At 37.4% G+C, this 18,570-nt stretch overlaps 1 protein-coding gene across 1 annotated transcript; it reads right to left on the minus strand.

The window, feature by feature from the left end:
* Nucleotides 1–1,088: 1,088 nt before the first annotated feature.
* Nucleotides 1,089–18,477, minus strand: LOC121405690 (oxysterols receptor LXR-alpha-like). Its single transcript, XM_041596591.1, has 8 exons — nt 17,658–18,477; nt 10,386–10,700; nt 9,145–9,285; nt 8,410–8,612; nt 8,118–8,213; nt 7,183–7,386; nt 6,167–6,392; nt 1,089–4,711 (listed from the first exon to the last, which is right to left on the minus strand). Exons 1-8 carry the CDS (start codon nt 17,719–17,721, stop codon nt 4,473–4,475), a joined length of 1,488 nt encoding a protein of 495 aa, XP_041452525.1. The 5' UTR covers nt 17,722–18,477; the 3' UTR covers nt 1,089–4,472.
* Between the last annotated feature and the right edge of the window lie 93 nt (nt 18,478–18,570).

Here is an 18,570-nt window from a genome sequence, read left to right on the forward strand (position 1 = left end):
AACAAAAGTTAGAAAAGAAATCAATTTGTATTCCGTACATAGTACCACCTATTTCAACATAATTCTAACACAACTTGTTCCAGATCCTGTTTGATGTTGCCTGCCTCATTATCTTAATCCCTCTTGGCTTGAGGTCTTTCTTTGGCCTTACACTAACTTCCCTTTGTGTCTGCCTACTCCTTTTCTTTCATCCCCTTCATTAACCTGATTGGTCATCTCTTCGCACTAATGCCCCTTTTGTCTCCTTGTTCCAGTGTTGCTGTTGAATGTCTGTGGTCTATATTATGGTTGTTCCACCTTATATGTTTGTCATTTTGCCTCCGAAGAAGATTCTGCTAGGATCGAAAGCTTAGACCCCTTTTGACTCTCTTATAATTCTAAGTTACAGAGAAACTGATAAGATGAATGTTTAGGTTTAAAGAGCAAGGATTCTGCCTGTTACTCTATTTGATGCTGAAGCATTTGACACGAAAAGGTCATTAAATTAAATCATAAATTCAGTTAGTTTATTGTAAAGATATTAAATGTAATCAACAGTAATTCTTTTCAATTACAATAAAAACAACTTTCCCTTTCAAAAATTCAATTACAATTACTCAAAAAATGTATTAATTACGTAATTAATCGGTTACATGTACCTTGTAACAGGGGAGCGTTTCATGAAAGGACTTTTATCCAACAGTTACTATAGTAACAGTGCCTCTCAGCCATTCAGAATCAAGAAAAGATGTCACATCTGACAACTTGTCAGACAAAAATGTTCATGAAACGCCCCCCCAGAGCTCAACCCCGTCCGACAAGTCCTGTTTTATCCGACAGTTACCATAGCAACTGTGCTCTTCAGCTAGTCAAAATCATGGAAAGTTGCCCAACATAAATAATATGTTAATGAAATGTTATAATGCTCCACAGGGATAAATGGTGACATGAACATGACTTTCAACACACCACCTCGTTGATTGATACACAGTTTTTTATAACCTGATTTGACCAATTCAGTGATGTTTTTGAAATCACAAGCAAAATAAAACAGATTAAAAGCTAATTAGTTGTATGAAAATTAAAGCTTTTGGGCGAGGGCTTGTGAAATATTTCTCATAAAATGAGTTTTCATATTAATGCAAATTGTATGATCAAACAAAAAATAGGAATCGTCAACTCCCAGTCCATTTTCTATTGAAGCAAGATGAAACTTTGTTCATCTTAGTATGAGCATTTGCAGTTCAAGAGGAAGGCTGCCCTCTATTGTCCAACTCTGTATTAGTGGTCGGCTGATAAAATGATTAAAGCATATGATAGTAGGTCGAACTCTAAGTTGGCCAGAGGCATGATTAATAAAATAAATTATATCTTCAAAGAGAAATAATGTTATAACATTACATTCTACCCCCCACCCTCTCTCGCTCTCTCTCTCTGTCTCTCACTCTCATTTTACACAAAATCCTATACTACAAAATTTCATACAGAATCTGTTAAAAATCATACCATATCGGGGGGAAAAAATCAAAATCTTGATACACATATTTTTAACATTTACAATCGACCCAAGAGTGAGAAGAAAATAATAGAAATAATACGCATGATAAAACTGATCTCCTCTGTATCGTAACAAAGACAAATATTCTGAACCTAAAATACAACATATACATTTACACATAAAATCCTTCACACAACTCCTTAATTTTTTTTTTGTCAAATCAATGTCCATGTAGAGTCTGGAAGCACGAAAGTGCTAGGTGGAAAAACAACTGGATTTCAAGTCTAGGTGGTTAACTGTTTGCAGTCAAGAATATTTACAATGTACACAGACCAACACAAGCACCACTTCTAGTGGCTCCAAACTAGTATACAAAAACAGCTGTTTCTTCAATATTATTCTCATTAGTATTATTAGTCGATAATGCTATATACTTCTTGCTGCATCTACAAAAAAAAAACTCTCTCAAGAGTTCTGGCCTGAAAACAGCCAATCAATTCCATCCCTGCTTTTCTCTCTACATTACCTTCATGAATAGTAAAATCTACATCATACTATATTTTTTTAGCTCACAAAATCACACTGGAAAAATACTTACATCTAAACAGTATTTCATTTTCCTTTTATACAAGTCAATTTGCAAACACATTTTTTTCTTGCATTCATTTTTTTTCCTTCACCTGCACGAGGATTTTCTTTCTCTATTCTTAAGAGATAAGAAGTTTATTTCAGATAATATATAATCCCAATATCTATATCAAACGCATGTTTCTCTATCAGAAAACACATACAATAACCCTTGAATGACAAGAAAGCTCAATATACAGCTCATTTCTTATTGGAATAATTTGAAAATTTAAAAATAACGAATCTAGGCAGACATCGAATTGTAGCCTCACACAAGGAGAAACAGTATTGGCACAAAAATTTTTGTTTTAATTCATTTTTATGATTCTTACATTAAATATCTAAATGTACATGGAACTCATTGGATTTATTATATTGCCTAGAAAAGTAGAGCTATTTTTAATATACCTAGGAAAAAATATTACCTCTGAAAAATGCAAAAATTTGGGTAGAACTGAAATAATCTGAATTCGCGCATTAAAAATAAGTATCAAGCATTTACAAGTTAAATTTATTCAACTGCGTTAGGAAGTAAATGAGAAATCTTGCATCTTGCAAAAATGTATAAAAATATTTTTTTGTCATGGTTATATGATGAAAATTTCTGGTAATAAGAGGATGGTTTTGAAAACAAACATTTCAGTGAGATGTCAATGTCTATAATTTAGCCCGTCTCCTGCAGTAAAACACGCACAGTTGAACCGACTTTCTACAAGTTTACCCATAATGCTTTGTGAGAGTCTACATCTGCTCCGCCTTTTACAAATCCATTTAATCATAATTATTTGCCTGGTTCCCTAATTGCGAGATCCAATAGGGTATCGCGATAGACTTGCGTTTAATTCCAGATCAAGTGCAAATCTTAAGAATTAAGAATAAGTCCTTACATTATTAAGACAAACTTGCAGCTGATTCTCATTTACATGTAAGTAAAACTGAAATTTCGATGTAACATCTGAAGGTTTCCACGGCGAAGTAGAAGAGTGTAGTAGGTTTCAAGGTACACCATGTATCTTTCTTGGGCAAGTGATGGTCCTGGAAAGTTTGGATGGTCCTTTAGAGGACCAACGCTTGCCCAAGAAAGATACATGGTGTAATGTGAAACCTAATCAACTATCTTGTAATGCCAAATTATTCTTGATTTTGTGATTTGCATTTGACTTAAAATTAATGCAAATTTCTTGCTTTACCCTATAAAATGGAACTGTTTGGAGAGCCATTCAATTAGATCAGACAACTGTGCGTCTGACACAACTCTCTCGCAACGTGATTTGGGTTTGCCTTACAAGATCTAATCACGAAAGCACGAGCTCAATGTGATATCAATGATCACCTGAAGTCCAGGATCTCTTAAGAGGGTTTGAACTACAAAAAAAGTGACGTCCATTCACTGATTTGTCTTGGATGCGAAGCTCTCAATATCACTTCCCGCTTTCCATCGTCTCAACGAACTTCCAGAGTATTCCTTGCTCCAGCATTAGTAGACCTCTCTGATCTACTTTAGAGTAGTTCCACTCTAAAATATGCATTATTCCTTGATGTGCATCAGGTTGATCTGTCACCAGTGGACTTCGAGGTTGTGGATACTACCTGACAGAGCCGGAAGGCGTCCTACATTATTTCCCAATCAATCTCAACATTATTCCATATATTACAGAAGATGCACCATTCCACAAGAAGATCCCGTTTAGATTAAGCAGTTTGTTCCTATTCACAATCCTTCAGATGCCACCACAAGATTTCCTGGTAAACATAGACCTCTAGAGCGCTTGCATTGCAGAATTAAGACGGAAGGATACTCAAACTGGTACTAACACCTATAAGATTACACACCAAGACATACCAAATTTGTCCATTTAAGGATTGGCAGCATTTTATATACCTTGTTTCCATATCAAGAATTCTCAAAGGGCACAGGACAGGACAGGAACATTCTAAAGGGTTGCACGAGTTTGTGGATACTGTACACTGGTTGTCTTGGTCGCACTACAGATGGCTACATGGATAGGAAGAGTGGCGAGACAGGTTCAGAGTTCTTGAAGATCGGCAGAGATGTGGATGATGATATGGCTGTCATTCCAATGCCTACATTCTTAAGGGTTGTACGACTTTGCGGATTCTGTACATCACTTGTCGTCAAGACGGTCACGTGGGTAGGAAGATTGGCGAGATAGGTTCAGAGTTCTTAAAGATTGGCAGAGATGTGGATGATGATACAAGGGAAATGGCTGTCATGTCAGTTCCAATGCCCCTTGGGGTAGGACTGGGATCTCTTAGGGAAGGGTCGGGATCTCTTGATCCTTGAGTCACACAGGGAACAGGAGGTCCACAAGATTGGCAGCAAGAATAACAAGAACGGCTATGGATGTCATTTCACGTCCCAGATCTCTTGGAGGAGGGGCGGGATCTTTTGATCCTTCACTTTGAGTTGGAATAAGAGCTCCGAGTGGCTATTGTTTAGACTTCGGAGTTCTGTCAGTTTCATCAGAACTTTGGGGAGGAGAAGGACCTCGTGAGGGCGCCGTAGCTTCAGGTACGAACGCAACATGTCCAGGTATGTCTCCTGCATCTGTTCCACTCGCTCTCGCTCGATGATGGCTGGCCGATCTGTAGATGAAGCACAAGGAAAGAATGTGTCAGGGTCTTAATCCAGGAATAAAACTTTGTGATGAACCTTCACTTAGCAAATAAAATATTACATCACAGCATCTCTCCAAGAGGTGGCTTTTCACAGAAACATGATGAGGAAACATTTGGTGAAGGATTCAAAAGATGCGCGCACACACACACAAAAAAAGAGAGATCAAGATCTCAAGATTTCCTCTCATGTTACGAGTTTTCCAAACTTGCATAAGTGTTTGGAAAGAAGGCTTATTAGTTATTTTCAATTTTGTATAATTTTCAAATAGTTTGAAATTTCTTGCAAATATTTCCTGTGAACCATCGAAGGCACATTAAGTCCTCTACCTACATTAGATTTACCTAGTGCTTGGTATATTCAACCCGTCATCTCATATTGCAAAGTCACAATCTCATTTTCCTTGGCACAACAATCCCTGAAGCAGGCCGAGGAATATCGTTAAAAGGACAGTATAATTTGCTGAGCCCAAATGATGGTTTTAGACCACTCGAAGCATGTAAGTTCCAGGTATTTTCTGATCGGGAAATTTACCCCAAGTAATTTTGGCCGTTTGAAAGCAAATAACGCGTAATCTCCCCGAAAGAAAATACCTGCTAAATAGTACGTACTTGTCAAAATAACAAGAACTCTCACAGGGATGTTTTCAAGGTTGTAGGCATTTTGGCAGTGTGAAAGCAAATTACGGGAACTTTTAGCCCAGTGTGTAGTTGGGCGCAGGTGCCGTGGGTAGCTGCTGAGCTAGCGATTTTGAATTTCACACCATGCTTGCTTATCAGACCATATTGCGCATGCTAGTAACTTTAGGAACTTTCCCCGAAGGGTATGTTTCAGGGCGGTGTGAATGCAGGAATAATTAATGGGTAAATTTTGTTAGCCTTACAAAGTTCTCTTAACTTAACGGATTCTTGTGATCGATGCGGTTTGTTTGAAAACACCTAGGCCGATTTCACAAAGGTGGTTTTGAAAACCCACTGTTGAGTCCATGGTTTATGCAGATTTCCTGTATGAATTATGCTTAATTTAGTATGTATCTGGCACTTAAAAAATTTCCAATGCTGATGCACGCTTTTGTCATAGTGCGCCAGATTGACGCATGTTTCCATGGTTAGATACGCTATTTTATTCATGAGTCCACTGTTTGAAGAGTGGACTCATTATCAAAACAGTGGACTCATGAATAAAATAGCATGGATAACCACGGCAACAGGCGTCAATTTGGCGCACTTGACAAAAACACGCATCAGCATTGGACATTTTTTAATATACGCGGTAAAATAAGCGTAATTTATACAGGAAATCTGCATAAACCATGAACTCAACCGTGGGTTTTCAAAACCACCTTTGTGAATTCGGGCCATAAAGTCTGTGGTCAGCAAATGACCTTCCATTCCCCATGAAAGCTCAAGACAGACTCGACTCACCTGGTGATAATATCGTGATTGCCATTAGAAGAATAAACTCTGCATAGTCCAGCTCCAGCTCTGACATACTCTTGGCAAAGTTGTACATGGGGTCGACCAGGTCCCCGATACCGCCTTCAAGAAGCTGCTTTCGTGTGTACGGCATCTCGTTGCCGAACATGATGGCATCCAGCTCGCGGTCGTACCTCAGGGCTACTCTGAGCATGATAACTTCAATGGCAGAGCCCTGAGAGAAAAGGGAGAATATGATGGTTACTAAAGATTTCAAGAAGGTTCAAATCTTGGTAGTAGAATGATTTGCATGACAGGAGAAATAATACGGGGGATAAAAAAGGATGGCAAGAATTTGAAAGAGGTTGGACCAGGAATAACAAAGGTGTGGCTGATTACAAATATAAGATCACAGAGACTAAGCAATTTCAAAAGGGGCAACTTAGTGAGAAGACTGTGAGAAGTGGTAATAAGTCACCATGATTACCATCATCATCACCATCATCACCATCATCACCATCATCATCATCATCATCATCATCACCATCATCATAACCATCATCATCACCATCATCACCATCATCATCATCATCATCATCACCATCATCACCATCATCACCATCATCATCACCATCATCACCATCATCACCATCATCATCATCATCACCATCATCATCACCATCATCATCACCATCATCATCATCATCACCACCACCATCATCATCATCATCACCATCATCATCATCACCATCATCACCATCATCATCATCATCACCACCATCATCATCATCACCATCATCATCACCATCATCATCATCACCATCATCATCATCATCATCATCACCATCATCATCATCATCACCATCATCATCACCATCATCATCATCACCATCATCATCACCATCATCATCATCATCATCACCATCATCATCATCACCATCATCATCACCATCATCATCATCACCATCATCATCATCACCATCATCATCATCATCATCATCACCATCATCATCCTTATTACCCACCTTTAGAAGTAATATTTGGTCTTCCCTCTTGAGTGTGAGGAAACCTGGTATGTGTTTGCTATACTCCACAATGAGCTGAATGGTTAGGATGGTGAGTTCTGTAATGTGAGCGAAACGAAGATGAAGAGCATCGTTGTCCTGATCATCAAGCTCATCTCCGTCTCCGTCCTCTGACGATTTCTTGGGGTTTAACACGGGCATCAGCTGGAAGAATAAAAATAATTTATTCTCTCTCAGTTCCAGTTTCATTCAACATTATAAACCCTCATCAAAATGGGGGGGCAATGTGACCCCCTCGACAAATTTCATGACTACACCGTTGCAGAAAACTTTTTGACCACGCTGCGTGCTGACCTTTTACTTTCAAGTCTTGCGCATCTTTTGACACCAAATTTGCAACGCCTGGGTATGCATTTCCTTAATTACGCAATATTTTGTAAGTGCACGTCAGACTCAAAATTACTCAGCGGCCAAGATCTAGGGGAGTTCGGGATGGGGAAGGGAGGTAAAGAATAGCCCAGTTAATATACAATTAAACCAGACGTGGAAATTTTTCGAAAAATCGCATTTTGCATTAAATATGAAAGTTCTAAGAAGTGAAATTATTTCATTTAAAGTTTGGCATGATGTTAGGAATACTAAAATCATATTTTTACTTTGCAGCAGCCTCTTTGGACTGAGTTAAGTCCAAATCGGCTTGAACTCGCAGCCGATGACATCATTACAATTTGAATTTGTTTTTATTCATTCAGGGAAGCTTCAACTGGACTGAATTTCGATTTCATTGGTCCTATCACTATACTGCACTCTGATTTGTAAGATTTTATTAGTTAGAATGTCCATATCAAATGTTATCACAATTTCTCTGAAATTCGGATCGCAGTGAATCGCATAGTGCGAGCTGGGCTTGACGTGGGCCCCTGATGTGAACTTACCCCTGGTAATGGATTTGATGCATCATATATATCTGAAGCCTGGACTGACTTGGAACCGTTGGCTTGTGAGTTCTGACCTTGGCCTTCTTTCCAAGGCTGCAAGAAAAAATAAATACAAGTATATGTTTTAAGGCCACTGCACACCTCACGACTGTTCGCGATCCGATTTTGAAACAAATCGCATTTTGCTAATTTTCTGAAAATGTGAATGGAACATATCATTTTATTAAAAAAAAAACCTAAACTAACACCCATTCCAAATATAAGATCTCCCTCCAGGACGCAATCTTACCATGACTTGCTTGAGGTCCTCTGGTCCAGGAATCTCCAGCTCTTTGTGTATGCTGACAAGATTCTCGATGACCTCTCTCTGTTCGTCGGTCAGAAGCGGAATGCTCTCCTCTTCGCTCTGTTGCGGACTCTGGTCGATCTGCTGCTGCTTCTTCATCATCTTCCTCTGCCGTTTTGATTTACATTGTTCTTCTGTTAACAAACCTGTTCAAACCAATAAGTAAATACCATGTTCACAAACCTGTTCAAACCAATAAGTAAATACCAGTAATCAACCAGAAATATCACTGAAGGTGACTGATACCCCTGCCTATAACAACACCTTTCCCCTGATTATTTGCTATAATATTCTGTTACCATGGCAACACAGTTTCCAACACTTTCTAAAAATACATCTTAAATGTCTTCACTCATTGAGGTATGTGTCAAGTCTCATAACTATTTGGTGAAGACTGAGAAGGTGGTTTGATTGCAAGAACTGGAATGGAGCAACCAACCGCCCAAAGAACCATACACCAATTCCTACATACGCCCTTCCAGCTTTGTTTGGCCTAGGTGTAATGATCGACTTCAGATGATTCCAAGTTTGGTGTTAAAAGCTGGTTTGGTGTTCAGCCAAATTCTACACCTGACACAATACAACTTTAAATGAGACTGGTGTTTGAACCAACAGCTTGGTTGAAAATGAACAAAAATGCACCCTTAATTTTGAATCTATCAAAGCCAAGATACTTACATTCTGCTAACATGCCGACTTCCCTGCATTTTCTAAGCCTGCATTCTTGGCATTTTCTTCTCATATACATGTCCATTTCACAGTTGCCTCCTCTCGTACATTTATACTGTGCATTCTTGGTTATACTTCTTCGGAAGAAACCTATGTTGGGGAAAGGAGAGAATTTGAATAAAGTGAATCACAGCACAGTAATTTATTTGAAGTTAAATCAGTAAGAATGAAATATTCATTGAACATAATGTCTGCTTGAAAAGTTCTGCAAGAGGAGCTCAAATATCAGTACATTTGTAGTGTGCATTCTTTAGGAGTATCCAGACCGCCTCGATCGCCACGTACCCATTAAATTACGAGAACTAGTTAAGGCTAAACAAGTGGAATGCCTCTGGTGGTCTCAGCTGCATCACACGATTCAATATAGCAGCAGTGCTGACTTTGAAAACTACTATAAAATAATTATTCACAAAAAATATCATTCATACGATGAGACAATACTACGTTCATTGACCTTTGACCTTGATCATGTGACCTAAAACTTGTCAGTGAAACTTTATTACCCCAATATCCACAATCCATACACAATATCTATAAACTTTGAAAGTTATGACAGCAATCTTATAATTACCTCATAAATGGCCAAAGTTCAATGACCTTAAATGATCTTTGACTTTGTCATGTGACCTGAAACTCGGACAAAATGCTCAAAGATACTTGATTACTCTTATGTCCAAGTTTCAGGAATCAGATCCATAAACTTTTAAAGTTATGATGGTAATTCAACAGATACCCCCCCCCCAACAACATGGCCAAAGTTCATTGACCTTTGACCTTGGTCATGTGACCTCAAAATCTCTATGACCTTGGAAAAATCTCTGCAAAAGTTCTTGTTATTTTGGCAAGTACCTACTATTTTAGCGGGTATTTTCTTCTGGGGAGAATAAAAGTAATTGTCTTTCCCACTGAAAAAATTACTTAGTTTCTGATCGAGGTAGATCACGGTAAATTTCCAGATCAGAATATTCCTGGAACTGACAAAATTTGAGCCGGTCTGAAAATGATTTTTGTGACTTCTCCAATGCAAACCCCCGGGGGGGTGGGGGAGGGAATACGTATGTTTGAGTGGGAGAGCATTAGAATAAATAATTCCTTGCACAGTAATTGACAATTAATTTATTTTGAGACAACAAAGTTGGAAAATAACTTTACATAATAAACTAATCACAATCTCTGCTATTAAAATTCACCTTTGCAACCTTCACAGCTGAGGGCGTTATAATGGAACCCCGACGCCCTATCTCCACACACTAAACACAGCTCCAAGTCCATGCGCGGCGCCGGACCTTTCCTCTTCTTGACACCAGAGGGCCCCGTACTGCCGTCCGATGATATCGACTGCGGCGATGACTGTTCTTTCATCGTGAGGGAGGGTAACGTCGAGGTGGAGGACGGGGAGACGAGGGTGGGGGATTGTGAGAAGGGGTTACCCGTCGACTGGGCGAGCATCTCGTAGCCGGTGTCGGGAGGCTCCGACTTGATCTGTAGCGACTGAGTGGCCGGATCTGAAAGACAGAAAATGAGAGATGATAAATGTAACGTTATTGAAAAGTCACTTTAAACTGTTTAACACATATTTAAGCAATTCAAATGTATCTACATGCATCTGGGCCAAGTATTACAAAGAGTTATGATTGATCTGATCAATCTCAAATATATGGATGTCCATCAATGTCACAATTTTTTTCTTAAGGAAATTTGCTCAATGTCCTTTGAAACCAAATAGAAGCATACTGAATTGTCAAGAAAACAGTGAATGTATACATCATTTCTATAAAATATTTTGAACAGACATGTATTTTAGATTTAGACATTGCTGGCTATCCATAGTTGCGATTGATTGGATCAATCACAACTCAGGGGGGGGGGGGGAGGGAGGTCATCTTCATCCATAGGCTACTGCAGAAAAATATTGAATTTGAGATGGAGAATATGCCCCCTCTTCCCCCCCCACAGATCTTTGCCAATGGATTGTACATAATATCTGACCCTACAAATAAAAAATAAATTTTGACAAGCTCTATCTATCCATCATTCTCTCTATTTCACTTGATGATCCTGTCTCTCTCTCTTTCAGTTTTATTTTTTCTCATTTTCAACAAAACAGTCATACAGCCGAATCCCTCCCTCATAAATTATGTTAATTTTTTTTTATTCATGTAATAAACTACATCATTCAATATACACACAACACATTATAAAGTATAAAAATAATGAAATTCTTTACATAGAAGTATGATTACAGAGCCTCCTACTTTTAATAGAAAAGAATTTTGGGCATCATTTTTTAATGGACTTTGTGAAAATGATTAGATTATTTAGCTATTTGAACTTAACTAAAAAGAATCGGGGGGTCACATGTTATAGTAACTTTGCCTACTCTATGAGCAGGGAACAATTCTATGCTAGAGTATACCCCTTTATACTAAGCAGTAACAGTAAGAATACGTTCCTTTTTACGTTTCTTTTGTACAACATACTCGCTTCCTTGTGGGTGAAACAACCCATAGATCCAAGTCCCCTCCCTATAGTCTACTAAAATCCAGACTCATTTTAATTGAAAGGGAGATAAAAAGTGTTAAAACTGGGGTCTATTCAAATCTGGTCTTTACTATACACGCCCAGGGTAATTTACCAAATAGGTCTTCAGCCTATCCCAACGGACAACAGAAAAAGAAAGGAGATTGTCGATTAGAAAAAGCTAATTATCTTATTTTCCTTTGTCCCGCAAAATTGAATGAAGCTAAGCTCCACGTTGCAATTGCACTGCTCACAAAGGGCCACAAAGGAACGGCCTTCTTCGCAGGAGACATATTGATCCTGATGGCAAAGAGGGAATTTATTAAATACACAGTATTGATTTGAAACACTTTTGCTATATAGCCCCTTAAAGAGTTTTGTTTAGATGCCGGGCATGATCGTAGATGAGACCCTTAAGTACATGATCAAGTTACTAATTTGGAAAAGTTGAGGGTTGTTCAGATGGAATGGTCGACAATCAACAGGTGCACTTTTCCTTAAATGCACCTCAGTTCATGTTTACTAATGTCACTTTGAAAAGAAAATGATCCATTCTAGAATTGCTGATAATTGCTATGGATTCATATTTGCTTTGGACTCATAATTCAATATCTTCTTGAACTTATATAAGAATCTTAACCTCAGATTAATTTTTTGATGTTGATAGAACATAGTAGGAGCATCAAGGTCTAGTGGTTGGATGGATAAATAGATGGATGGTTGGAAAGACAGACAGACAGATAGACAGACAGATAGATAGCTGGATAGATAGATAGCTGGATAGATAGATAGATAAATAGATGGATGGTTGGAAAGACAGACAGACAGACAGATAGATAGATAGCTGGATAGATAGATAAATAGATGGATGGTTGGAAAGACAGACAGACAGACAGATAGATAGATAGCTGGATAGATAGATAGCTGGATAGATAGATAAATAGATGGATGGTTGGAAAGACAGACAGACAGACAGATAGATAGCTGGATAGATAGATAAATAGATGGATGGTTGGAAAGACAGACAGATAGACAGATAGATAGATAAATAGATGGATGGTTGGAAAGACAGACAGACAGATAGACAGACAGACAGACAGATAGATGGATGGTTGGAAAGACAGACAGACAAATAGATAGACAGACAGATAGATAGATAGATGGATGGTTTGAAAGACAGACAGACAGATAGATAGATAGCTGGATAGATAGATAGCTGGATAGATAGATAAATAGATAGATAGCTGGATAGATAGATAGCTGGATAGATAGATAGATATAGATAGTAGATAGATTGATAGATAAATTAGATAGATAGATAGACAGACAGACAGACAGATAGGCAGACAGACAGAAAAAAGGGTAAATAGATAGCTGGCTAGCTGGATAGATTCATGTAGATACGAATGCCTATAATAATCAATTTTATTATAATTATGGTAAAAATTCATTTTACAATATTTTCACAGGTCTCTTAAATAGTATGAAAGTGTCTTTCTGAGCCTGTGTTAGCAGTATGAATGAGCTGAAAGCCGAGTCCTGTCTCACTGTCCAGACTATGGCTATCGTGTTCATATGAATGCACTAGCTGGGGTCGTACAATTACATCATAAAAGACCATGTCTAGAAGTTAATCTTAAAGGGGTATGTGATCAATGGGAAAATTGGGAAATAACTGCGGATTAGGAAACCCCCCAATGTTTAAAATCTTGCCAAGTATCACAACATTCAAAGGAACTGTGACTTTTGGGGATGATCTGGCCCAGCTAATTTACAGTCAATGAAAAGAGTCAATCTGGTTTGATGTACTTTAATAGTGTGATGTCCATCCAATAGCTTTAATTGGGAGAGTCAGAGAATTATGTAAATAAAGAGAGAGAGAGAGAGAGGGGGGGGGGGAGCTTTCTTTTCAACAGAGTATTTCCTTTTTCAGTAATCTTATGTATTTTCATATTTTTATCAAATACATTTTTTTTTTCAATAAAATAATAGCAATGACAATTTACGTAAAGATTATCCACACACGTGGCCCCATGCTGAAAGTTTTGTAACAAATAATAGCAAGGAATGATTACATAATAAAATATTATCTGCACACTAGTATAAGCGACTGTGAAATTTATCAAGTAGAGGTTTTTTAAAGATGGCTAGATACTTAGTGAATGGGCAAGATATAGGCTGCATGTATTGTCATGTTCTGGGTAGCTAACTTTTCAAATGAATTTCAAGCTGCACATTATAAAGCAAAGCATTGCGCCAACAGTCAATGTAAAAGAGTCCATCTCATTTATGTGCTTAGTGTGATGTACATAGAAAATGATATAAATAAAGAGTGGGGCTTCGATTTCAACTGAGTATTTCCCTTCTTTTTAACCTTCTGCACTTTCATTAAAAAAAAATCATTAAACTAAACAATGACATTAACCTAAAGATAACCTTCACAAGTTCTGTTTTTCAACAAAGTAATAGCAATGACAATTGGAATTTACCAAATTATTATCTACATATATTAACACATTTTCATGGGCGAGATACAGGCTGTAAATATCATCATGTTCTGGGTGGCTAACTTTTCAAATGAATTTCAAGCTATATATAGTGCATGTCATTGCGTCATGATCCATTCGTGTGTGTAATTGTGGAAAAAACGAAGCCGTGAAAAAGGCACTGTTAAGGCATCATTATGTGCCTCTCAACAAAAAGTGAAAATATACAAGTTCTTCTCCCCCACGGACAATAATGTTTGTTATATGAAAGCGCACCCAGGGCTGGATAGTCTAGTGACTAGTGAAATTATTCAGTTATAGAAACCATAATAACAATATAGGCCCCTATGGTATATTTAAATCTTTTGACTGTTAATGACAGAATTGATCTTTCCAAAATCCAAAACTGAATTTCCACAAAAAAATTAAAGTATCAAAGAAATCCATGCTTTGAAAATAAATACTAAAGCCAGAAGACCTGACGTGCATTCATTTTTTGAATAAGGGAATAGTTAATTTTGGGGTTAAAAAAATGTTAACCTTTCCATTACAATTATGACTGGGTCAAGTCACATCTTGCTGTGGAAGATGCACTTAAGATTTTTGTTCAGTCACAAAAGAAGGCCTATATAGCATCTAGAATATAAACATATATCTGGAAAAACAAATTCTTCTGTTCCTGACCCTAATATTGGAAGTGATAACTTCTTGGATTAGAATTCTATAATGGTTCAGTAATAGATTTCCACCCTCCCTCAGAAAAAATTGCATCGGGAGCTAAAAAAGATCAGATTAAAAAAAAATCAAATACAGGCAATCTCTATAACACACTCCTAAACATAAATCTATCATGAAAAAAAAATTAAGCATTCATAGAATCTTGCCATAAAAATCACCCACCTCCTTCAATAAAAAAATCAAGTGAGATATTAAACCTGAACCTTTAATATGAGAAAGGGGGGGGGGGGGGAGAAGCGTTCATTATCCAAGTTCCATTAATGCCACATTAGCAAAGTAGCTCTTCATATAAGCATTGGTGCGACTAGCAAATAAGGCTATTAGTCAGAATGCATGAATGATTAAAAGCTCTTATCGCAGCAGTAATATTAGATTTGACATCAGACATTCCTGACAAAAACCTTAAACAAACCAAAAGAAAGTTGTTGACCACTCCATCCCTAAACAATTTTAACTTCTGATTTTATTGTTTACTTTGCTAATAATTACTTTTGATATTGGAAATGGAATTGGAGAAAGGAAGAGGGAATGAATAAACAAAATTGATAAGACACCAAATTATCAATTGGATTTAAACAGGCAAACGTGTCTTTTAGGATTTTTTTTTCTCGCATATCAGAACGTAAAGCCTTTTTTTTGGGGGGGGGGGGACCATTGATAAATTCCAAATGCAGTTATTGATACTAATATTTGATAATAAATCTTTTTTTTTTCCAATTAATTTTGCATTATTTTTCATTTATTTTAAGATGGAATACATGCAACTTGAAGGAGATCTCCAACAAGATCATATAGGCCTACTCATGATTACATAATGTGAAATAAATGGGAATAGAAAAGAAGAGTAGACATATCTATATGGGGGAGGGGATTATTACGAAAGACAAACACCATTTAATAATAATAGGCATTTATATAGCCCCATCTATCTAGAAATATTCTATTCCAAGGCGCGTTATTATTTTTATTACCCCGGCTTTAGCTCGGGCTGCCTTTCAGTGCTCATGCATTCAAGGAATTAATCCTGCCGGGTACCCATTCACCTCACCTGGGTCGAGTGCAGCACAATGTGGATAAATTTCTTGCTGAAGGAAATTACGCCATGGCTGGGATTCGAACCCACGACCCTCTGTTTCAAAATCAGAAGACTTATCCACTGGGCCACAACGCTTTTTAATGTAATCTTTTAGAAAAAAGAAAGAAATTTTGTTTTATAAAAAAAATGCTATGAAAAAAGAAAGAATTTTGTTGGTCTATAAAAAAATTGCTACAATTGTTATGCTTCCTACATTCCTACATCTGAATACAATACACAAGTGAGAAGTAAATCTCAGAGCACATGTGCCAATATGCATAAAAACTTATTGCAGTATAATCCCAATTTGATCACTGGTACAATACCTGCATGTAAATACATAGGCTATAATTTATAAATGGCATGCCAATGCGTCACTGTTCTCATAATACCATGCCAGTCAACTATGAACAAATATTTCCATGAAAATGACTACATCGTGAATGAACGATTTCCAATTAATCCAAAACTTGCAAAATATCAAGGGGAAGAGTCATAAATTATAAAATGTGTCAATTCTTCATGAAAATCGGATCCTGATGTTAATTGTTAATGAACCGTCACACGCAATATATCACCTATTTACAAAGATCTTTAGAACTGCCATGTATATTTCTAAAAGCACGATTCACATAGTTGAAAAACATGTTACGTTTCATTAAGCACCAAGTATAAATATCTTGTAAAAGTGCAGCTTTACATATTGTTAGTATCCTGTATGTATTCTTTGAATATTTCAAAAATATTTGAACAATACAGCAGGATACATACTGTGCTTATGGAAAAGGAAATTTTGTGTTTGGTGCATTAATTGTTTATGACTATTTGTTCTCATGAACATACTCCTGAAAGCTGTAACAAGATCATTAAATTATGAAAATGTACGAATTTAAAAGTTGGTATCTGCTCTTTTTCAATTAACATATTATATTTTAAAAAATCAATAAAAATTGAAAAAAGAAAAATTCATCATCAGCCTAATTTACTTCAATCAAAATAAAAATATCGGCCACCTGCATCTGGAAAGATCACCTGTAATCTCCACTTAATAATTTTTTCTATACTTCTCCTGTCCACAAATACCACCACTTAATAAAAAGGCAGAGTACTTTCCTTATTTTCCTTGTCTGGGGCCCTTTTCGTACAGCTGTTCGTAAGTTAAGAGTGACTGGTGAACCTTTCTTACGCGCTTAACCATCGCCAATGAATATACCATTTACCACAAGAAAAGATCACCAATCGTTCTTAAAGTCGCTCTTAACTTATGAACAACTTTATGAAACACCCACCTGGTTTTAATTTTTAGGTTTGACTATACATGTATATATATATATATATATATATATATATATATATATATATATATATATATATATATGGGTGTTTCATGAAGCTGTTTGTAAGCTAAGAGCAACTTTAAGAACGACTGGTGACCCTTTCTTACGCAATGAATAACCCCCCTGAGCATATAATGGTGAATATCATTTACCACAAGAAAGGATCACCAGTCACTCTTAGAGTCACTCTTAACTTTATACGGATAGCTTTATGAAACAGCCCACAGGTAGTTAAAAATATTTTTTTTTAAATTAGAAAAAGAAAAAGGATCCATAATATTGACGGTTAAAATCAAAGAAACATACCATCACATTCCATGTAATAATCCATTATATCCTCATAAGGCGATCGAGATGAGTGAGAAAACATAAGCCACAAATGGGAATGAGATCATAAGACGGGGTATGATAAAACACTATAGTCTGTTAGGCAATCCCTGGATATAAAGGAAATTCGTTGATGACTGGAGTCTGGGATTCCCATTGGTTTTGTACAGGGACAAACTGGTTCCAGGAAGCAAGAGGTTAAAGAGGTACAGGTGACCGGGTGAAGGAACTGAGCGGCACTATCTTATCAAGATCCGTGACAACTTGTCAACAAGCGGCATGCTGTAAGTTACACACAGCTGATCTTCATGTAGCGATTGCAATTGCAACGCTGCAAGCGTATCTGTCTGGTCGAAATCTCCTAAGGAATAACCTTCCTTTGCCCACCCTGTTGTGGGTGTCCACTAGCAGATCAGATGCTGCCTGTTGTAGGTTGGACCTGGTGGTGGCAGAGGTCGAGGTGTTGATATCGCATTGGCGCCAGTGTTGATCGTCGAGCTTACAGGGGTAAGGCGCAGTGAATCAGGTTTTGTGCGCTGTATCAATTACAAGAGAAGAGCTGATCGTCAAAAGGACAGCCTCGTTGCGGGCACGGATTGATGATCACGCCTAAACACCTAGTACTTTTACAGAGTTCAGCTGAAGGGGAAAGAGGCGCTGAAAGCCTTTTTGAGGGACAGTTATAAAAGGGAACAATTCTTCCGCTATTCATTGCCCGCCCATTCATTCCCATTCTGGGGGGTTTTAAAGAAGGCAGCTTTGATAGTTTATAATCCCTGCGTATTAGCACTTGTGCCATTTCATTTGGAACAGCCCTGTGGTTAGTCTCAAGACCAAACTCGGAGAGCGTGGCCCCATTTCTTCACACAAAATCACACAGGATGGAGATCAT

Source organism: Lytechinus variegatus, chromosome 19, assembly GCF_018143015.1.
Source record: "Lytechinus variegatus isolate NC3 chromosome 19, Lvar_3.0, whole genome shotgun sequence".
Taxonomy (NCBI): Eukaryota; Metazoa; Echinodermata; class Echinoidea; order Temnopleuroida; family Toxopneustidae; genus Lytechinus; species Lytechinus variegatus.

Bases quoted from the DNA above. Each gene is read 5' to 3' on its own strand.
- LOC121405690 (XM_041596591.1), bottom strand. From the start codon at position 17,721: ATGTTTTCTCACTCATCTCGATCGCCTTATGAGGATATAATGGATTAT. The intron at 8,214-8,409 runs GTAAGATTGCGT...TTTTTCTTGCAG, and splicing joins AGGACCTCAAGCAAGTCATG to CCTTGGAAAGAAGGCCAAGG. The intron at 7,387-8,117 runs GTAAGTTCACAT...TTATTCTTCCAG, and splicing joins CATCAAATCCATTACCAGGG to CTGATGCCCGTGTTAAACCC.